This window comes from Epinephelus moara, chromosome 6, assembly GCF_006386435.1.
Source record: "Epinephelus moara isolate mb chromosome 6, YSFRI_EMoa_1.0, whole genome shotgun sequence".
Taxonomy (NCBI): domain Eukaryota; kingdom Metazoa; phylum Chordata; class Actinopteri; order Perciformes; family Serranidae; genus Epinephelus; species Epinephelus moara.
Window position 1 is genome coordinate 1,585,621 of NC_065511.1, and position 8,344 is coordinate 1,593,964.

The 8,344-nt window shown below is 39.6% G+C and overlaps 1 protein-coding gene across 2 annotated transcripts in view; it reads left to right on the top strand.

Moving 5' to 3' along the window:
• Positions 1–8,344, top strand: part of wdr26a (WD repeat domain 26a) — a 175,178-nt gene that overhangs the window by 159,855 nt on the left and 6,979 nt on the right. For both annotated transcript variants that reach the window (XM_050045794.1, XM_050045796.1), the window contains 3 exons: positions 3,965–4,043; positions 4,183–4,312; positions 5,629–5,823. In XM_050045794.1, the coding sequence (XP_049901751.1) occupies positions 3,965–4,043; positions 4,183–4,312; positions 5,629–5,823 (404 nt within the window). The remainder of the gene's footprint in view (positions 1–3,964; positions 4,044–4,182; positions 4,313–5,628; positions 5,824–8,344) is intronic.

The window sequence follows — 8,344 nt, forward strand, 5'->3', positions numbered from 1 at the left end:
ATTTGTCTTGAAAGGGCAGCCTAAAAACACACAACTAACTGTCTCATTACTTCGCAGATGTGTTCCAATATGAACAAAAAATTCTCTCTCTGTGGAGAGGTCACTGCATTCACACAAGTCGCATTTAAAAGTTACTGAACTGGAAGTTGTCTGTGTTGCCTGAGATGAATGAGCTTTATAGACATGGGTATTGAGTCCACTCCACATCTTGAATGTGCATGGACAATTTACATATATGCACAGATAATGTTGGCCTCTTCCATAATGATGATGTAGTTTATAATGTTTAAGTAATTTGTACCTACTACTCTCTCTGGCAACACAATGTTTGCACTGCCANAGTTGTCTGTGTTGCCTGAGATGAATGAGCTTTATAGACATGGGTATTGAGTCCACTCCACGTCTTGAATGTGCATGGACAATTTACATATATGCACAGATAATGTTGGCCTCTTCCATAATGATGATGTAGTTCATAATGTTTAAGTAATTTGTACCTACTACTCTCTCTGGCAACACAATGTTTGCACTGCCACATACGCCTCACTGAAAGAAAAGGAAAAAAAACAAAAGCATTAGCAAATGATAAAAATACATATACTACATTTCCTCAAATACAAAATATGCATGGAGCTCTGTGAGCCGTGAGTTGATCTGACCGAATCTGACTTGAAAACACACTGTAATCTACTATAAATGATGAAGCTCTGCTAAAACTACCCGAGAGATGTGTCAAGCTGCACAGAGCAGACCGAGCCGGGCAAGCATAGTGCATCCGGTCAATTTTCAAAATAAAACACCCTGTGCCTGTCGGTCTCTAAACAGAGCAAGAGAGGAACAGACACACAAGCAGGCAGAAAAAGACAGAGAGATTGACATACAATGACATGTAAGGTGCAGTGTAAGAGGAGAGACACTCATGTTTTTTTGTTTGAAATGCCTGTTAGTTATTTCATACTCATTTTTATTTATATTTATTTGTATCTAATTATTATAATTATTATTATTATAAATTTGTTGTAAAAAGCAGAGAAGAAAATAAAACATGTCTTGCAAATTCATTGCATTTTTAGCATGAAAAATATTTTTGTGGTAGAAATATTGGTACTCTGTATCATAGTCAGTTTTAAATAATGGTATCGGTGCATCCCTATAAAATAATTAATTCGGGTAGATGGCGGATGGATGATTGTTGACACGGGGATTCGAGTGACGCCAGAGCCCTTCCGCGCATCTTTAGTGGATACACTCCTGCTGCCATGCTGCATGCCAACTAGATAACAAACAATATGATGAATATTAACTTACCATGTATTGTTGAGAGGGTGCATACACCTCAGAGCATGGGTACACTGCGTTGTTTTGCGATGTATTTCTGGTAAAAAGAAATTGTTTTAAAAAATTAATACAATACAAGTAATATGTTGAATGCATTGAATAGGCTAAGTATTACAATATTTGAAATTACATACATTGAAATGTGAAGACTATTACTTGACCTTAATGTAGACGACCTAGGGCTATGTGATGTGACAATATATATCATGTGATGATAGAAAAATGTCTTCCATATTATGCTGTATTGTTTATTTTGTTGTGCTGCAAGTCACAGTCAATACAATATTTTTCATAATTTGGAATCTGTCCATCTTTTGCGTGAATAAATTCCTCTTATTGGCTTTTTAGTGACAAAAGCTTTTATTGCACTTAGAAGTAACATGACTTGAATCAATTTTCTCAATTCTCCACCAGTGTCTGTCTCTACTCCGCTCTGTGTGTGGAGGGGCTGAGCCCAACCCGCGATGAAACAGAGCGCAGAAGAGAGGAGACAAGAAACTAAAGTGACCATAAATGACAGCAAAATGCAGTAGAAACTATTTCAGCTCAGTGTGTAAATGCACTTTGCATTTTGGTGTAATTTCTGATCACGCACTTTCCTGTGGCTTGGCTGTTCCTGTGCGCACATGCACGCTGGGAGTATACAGACCTATTTGTAACTATTTATCCATTGAATTTACAGGAAATGTGCAATATCATGACATGTATCGTTACTGGATATGAAATGACCTATGTGGGGGCAAGAGGTTTTGGTCATATCGCACAGCAATATTTAATCTAATTAAATAGATTCTAAGTTCAATAATTGTAAAAGGGTGAAATATAATTTCCATGACTGACCAATGAAAACGAAATATCAAGGAAAAGATCCTACTGATGATTTAATATGATATTACTGAGGCAGAAAAAGCACATGCACTTACTTTATACATTAAGATTTTATGTTACCTGTTGTTACTATTTCAACTATAAAATGCAGTGCAAACTAGCTTACAAGATGGCTTGGTAAGGGCATGCGTCTTCATCAAGATGAGACATACTGCACCACAGAAAACTCCAGCTGCACATTCGCTGTTCTACCAACTTCACAGCTACACTATAACTTGACGTCTTCACTGCTCCGGTCGCCAGCACTCACACACACGGGCACACACGCGCGCGCACACCCGCTTTCTCCCGTACATACCGTTACGTCACACACATTAACGTTAAGCGTTCGGATTCAAAACAAAGCGACTCCTTTGCAGATATGCATGCTGTTTTGAGCAAGCCAAAGCATGTGTGCACAAGCTCGCACACGCGCCCACATGCTAACAGGCTAGAAAACTCGAACAGAAAACATGTTGTAGCCACTTTATGTGCACTTTGTCCATTTATCAACTCTTTTTTCGGCTCAAAAATGACAGGAGGTCCTTAAAATCGAGCCCTGACCATGGCCCTGACCCAGGGTGTAAAAGAAAAACAACTAACCGTTAACTTAGCCATAGCAAAGTTTAGCTAGCATTGTGAGAAAAAACGAGTGACTGAGATGTCTCACAAATGTCTAATAAATACTATTTATCACTCACGCTATTTAAGTAACGTTAAATAGATTCATGTAGATATACCTGAAGTACTTACCCTTCCTGGCAAGGATGTCGAATGATGGTGAGATTGGGTTAGGCAGGTGCTGTTTAACGTTCACCGATCGTCCTCTCCCGCTTCTCTGCATGCGGAGCGGTGTGGAGCATGCGCAATAGCTATCCTTCGTCTTCTTCTTCTTCGTAGGTTTACTGGCGGTTAGCAAGCAACTTTTAGGTGCATTCCGCCACCTTCTGGACGCAATGAGTCATTGACCTGAAGAATCTCATTCTCATCGGATTGAAATTAATGAATTTAATTCATCTGAATTTTCTTTGATTCATGTACAACAAACAAGAACGAATCATTTAATGAACATAAATATGATTAATTAATTTAATGTGAACATATTTCTAGTTTGCTAATCAAACACATGCCCTGGTTGATTTTTTTGAGTGTGTTTTTTCAACCGGACATTGATGAAACAGAGCAGCTTGTAATGAGCAGTTAACAGAATGAGATGCACATGTTTTATCTCATAACAGCATTGTTTACATACAGCATATGCTTCATGTATTGACTTGTATTTTCTTCGTAATCCAAAATATTTCCACATTGCTGATTTATTCCTGAGTAAATAACGCTATCCTCATCATCTTTCTCTTGGCTGCTTGCTGCTTTTTGATGGTGACACAGACTTTCGAAATAGAAACGGATCCTAAAGATGATGACATGGATTGATGTCTTCACTTTGTGTCAATGATTCTGCATCTCAGTCTGTGCCCAGCACTCCGTATTACAACGGCGCACGTAATGAAAATGTGGTAGCAGATATTTTAATTGTGGCAGGCCAACACAAAGAAATAAATGTGTGGAAAACTGCTCTGGTTAATTGAATGGGTGGCATTACACATGTAGCTGTGTATGTTTAACCTACCAGTTATGCAGGCAATTCTCCTTTTTTTGTGATGTATGTATTTTTTTGGGCTGCGTTGAAGCAGTGAGCTTCTCTGTTCAGCAGTATTTGCTCTGCTTGTGGTTGATGATGTGTGTTGTGTCATTGCAGAGTGCAGGAGGACCACCCCATCATGTCTTTCACTGTTTCCAAAAACGGAAGGTTAGCTCTGCTCAATGTTGCAACTCAGGTGAGCAGCTTCTTACTTCCTCACATCCACACCACAATACAGTATAACTTCCCTTTCATTAGAACTTCAGCTGGTTGCTTTAATACCAGGTCTGTTTAATGTTGTAATGTGTGTCTCAATAAATGCTGTGTGTTTTCAGGGAGTGCACCTATGGGACCTGCAGGACCGGGTGCTGGTGAGGAAGTACCAAGGGGTGACCCAGGGCTTCTACACCATCCACTCCTGCTTCGGAGGGCACAATGAAGACTTTATCGCAAGTGGTAGTGAAGGCAAGACAACATAATGTTTAGAGGAAAGCTCAGACCAGTTGCTTTCTGTTGTGGACCAGGGACAGACAGATGAAAAAAGAAAGGTCAAAATTAACAGGCAGGAGCAGACATAATGAGCTGTTTAGTTGGATTTATACTTGTGTGTCAGCTCTATACACAGCCTATGATGTAGCCTACACAGGTGGCCTACGTCGTTGTGAGCATTTATGCGTGTGCGGCGGTGTGTCTGTGTCACTCTGCAGTTACACCTCCAAAACACTAGTCAGCAGTGGGATTTCTGTGCTGTAAAGTTTAGTTGATTCAGAACATACCCAAAACACACATTAAACATGGCCTAATAGAGACAGTTTCAAACATAAGTACACAAATCCCAAACGCTTGTCTTTTGCTGGACAGATTTTCCCTACAAATACAACATGCTAATGTTATTAGCACAAGCCTATAGCATTTTAAATTGTTCAAATTAGCCTAGCGGCTTGCTGACATTTTCTCTAGTCATATGAAGCCAGGAACAACAGCAACTTTTAAGAAAATGTAACGTTACATGTTTTGGCTCCATTACAACTCACAAGATTCACTGACAAAACAATTGTCTTATACTAAACACGTTTTCCACACAAATATAACATGTTAACGTTATTGCCACAAGCCTATGGCATTTTACATTGTATAGATTAGCCTAGCGACAAGTGGAGATTTCCTCTACTCATATGAAGCCAGTATAAATCACACACAGGACTTAATGCTTTTTTGTGGGAGTTTTATTGTCCTCACAGCCTATTGTTTCTCATCTGTGAAATAAAAGTAATTGAAAGCTTTGTTTCTACTGAGGGAAATGGTTTACAGCTTACAAAAATAGACAGGAGGTCTAAGTCGCTGTCACATGTAGTTACATTTCTGTAGAGGTGCATGTCAGACTGAGTTGTAGGTTATGCAGTTACGCTGTTGGTACGGTGTCGATTCAAAGCAGAAGTATAAAATCCTGCTTTAAATGAGCAGCTGCAGGTAACAGGCTTCACACCTCTAACTTCTTGGCGATGTAACCAATCAATGTTATCAGGTTCCCTGTTGCCCTGAGGTTGACCCTGAAATATTGCCAAGTACGCACTTTTGCTTTCATTTTGATTCCAGATCCTCCACCACGTTCTTTTTGGTCAACTCTCTCTCTCTTATAAGTAAAATCAGACCCCTGCTACTGCAAAGCCTCATTGGGCAAATAATGTAATTGATGTGTGCCTGAAAACTATGTAACACCAGTAACACAGTAAACAGTAAACTGGTAGCAGCTGATGAAGTCCTGTCCTGTCTCCTGTCAGACCACAAAGTTTACATCTGGCACCGGCGCAGTGAGCTGCCCATCGCAGAGCTGACTGGTCACACCCGCACAGTCAACTGTGTGAGCTGGAACCCTGTCCTGCCTGGACTGCTGGCCAGCGCCTCAGATGATGGGACCGTCCGAATTTGGGGACCCGCTCCCTTCCTGGATGTTCAGGATGTAGAGGGGCTCAATGGTATGAGTATGACAACTACTGTGCGTACTTACGAGAGAAAGGTTGTATTATCTTTTGGCTATTGCTTTCATCAGGTTCCTCAGCAATTTACATTTAAAGAGAATGAGAGTCCACAGTTTTTTTCTACATTTTTTAAAATTACCAGCAACAGTTCTCCTAAACACAGGAACATTTCAGGTTCTGAATTTTGATTAAGATAAGATATAATATAAATATATATATTACACTGAAATGTAGTAAGATTAAGTCTTTGTGGCTTAGATGAAGTTGTAATATTTTGTTTTTTTGTCAAAAGGGGTGCATTATGTGAGTAGTCAATCACTTTTGAGAGGAAACTTATAAATCAGTCTTTTGATGAGAAACATTAACATGGAAATAATATGAATGAAAAAGAATGCAGGGCTCTGAAGCACAGGTTGCAAAGGGAGGAGAACACAGTAATAATAAAAATGTATAAAGCACTTCAAAAACAAGTCACAGAGTGCTTTAAGAAAAACATAAAATCAAGATAAACCAGATGACGAAGCCATTAGATTATTTAAAAATGAAAATAGTACCAAATAAGGTTAAAACATAATTGCACCAAGACATGGATTAAAAACACAAAGACAGTTGAGAAGAATGCTGTTTTAAAGTGATTTCTTTTTAAGAGAGGTTTAATTGGAGAAACAGAGCATGTCTGCCTGATCTCCTCAGGCAGGTTGTTCCAGAGTCAAGGGGTCCTGACTCCAAAGAGCTGGTTTCCTCTGGTTTTCAGCCTTGACCAAAAACTACTAAGGCCTCAGGCTCACATGTCAGAGATGCAGACAGGGGCCAACCCCATATATGCCTTAAAAGTAAATATTAAAATCTATTCTAAACATAAAGGTAACTAATGTAGCTATGCTAAGATTGGGGTTAGGAACATTGTTTTGTTGGATCTTGACTTGCTGCAGCATTCTGGACCAGTTAAAGGTTGGACATGTTGTATTGACGCAGACAGAAATATAAAGAGTCACAATTTTCTAACCAGGATGTAATAAAAGCATGCATGACAGTTTCATGTCAGCATGTTTTTTGCACATCAAAAAGATCCACTTTTTGAAATGTTGTGGAGGAGCAGGAAGCACCAGATATCACATGACAACTAAGCCTGTTGTTTCTTCAATAGGGTTTCAAGCAGGAGGACATGTGTTGTGTTGCTGGAATCAAAAGAGAAATAATCTGCACTGGAACTAGAACCTAATATTGTGTTCTGATAGATCTGACGTCATATAAATGGAGAATAATAGCAGACAAAAATCTAAATCCTGAGAGACTCCATGGGTTAACTGGGTAGTAAAAGTTTTATGATGACCAGTGGCCACACAGAAAGTCAGTCATATCCAATATGCCTACCCCAATGCTAAAGGCTTTCCCTAAAAATCAAGTGGTCAAGTGTATCAAAAGCTGCAGTAAGAGCAATTATTCACATGCTTGGCCACTGTCAGCTGCTGAAAGAATCGCATTAAGAAATGCTGAAGGTGGAGTCAGTGGGTCTCATTCATGAAGAGTGAGTAAATCTGTGTGTAGATTTGCACATAAAAGCCTACGCTACTAAAAACCTACTCCGGATTCAGGAACGCCGCGGGAAACTCAGATTTGATCGTAAACACGTGTGATCATGAATGCCAATCCATCGTAAAGTGACAGCGCGCTCCCGGCAATCAGCAATTAGCATAAATCCCCGCCCATGAATAGCCAGTGACCACCATATAAGGAGGTGTAGGTGCATCCAGTCAACCTGTCAGTCATGGCGCAAACAAAGAAAGAGAGAGAGAAAGAAAAAAGATTTTTTCCGAAGCGAAGATCGAAATAATTTTGGGTGAAGTGGACTTAAGAAAAAACATTTTATTTTCTTCAGTTAGTAGTGGTGTGACAGGGACAGGCAAAGCGAAGGCCTGGAGGGAGGTAACAGATGCTGTTAATGTTGTCTCCGTGGTACAAAGAACCATGTCAGAGGTGAAGCGTAAATGGTTTGATATGAAACTGGAGGCAAAGAAACACATAAACACACGCACAAAAAATACAGCGGTCACCAAACAAACAGAAGATTCATTTGTGGGGTTTTGAATGAAGTGGGAACGGGAAACCAGAGATGTTTTGTGCGTAATGGGTAAACTCTAAATCAGTGATGGCTGTTGGAATGTAGAGCTATTTAACATTTATTTTAACAAATGATATGGATAACATAGGCCTATAGCCTACCGCAGTTTTGTATGCATCGTCTGAAAATTATTTGAATCTTAATAGCCTAAAGCTCTGTTTTATACAACGTAAATTAAACATTTTTCAGATCAGATTTATTCATTCAAATGATCAAAAAGCCCAAAAAAAACAAAAACAAAAACAAAAACCGTGTTGTCTCAAATAATTCTTTCAGCTGGCGCGTGCTCCTTCGTGGCTCCACCACCTGCTGCCCCTGCTGAACCCAGGCACCGAGGCCGAAGAGGCTGTGATCCGGCAGTCCTTACGGATATTTTTATTATCATCATTCAACATG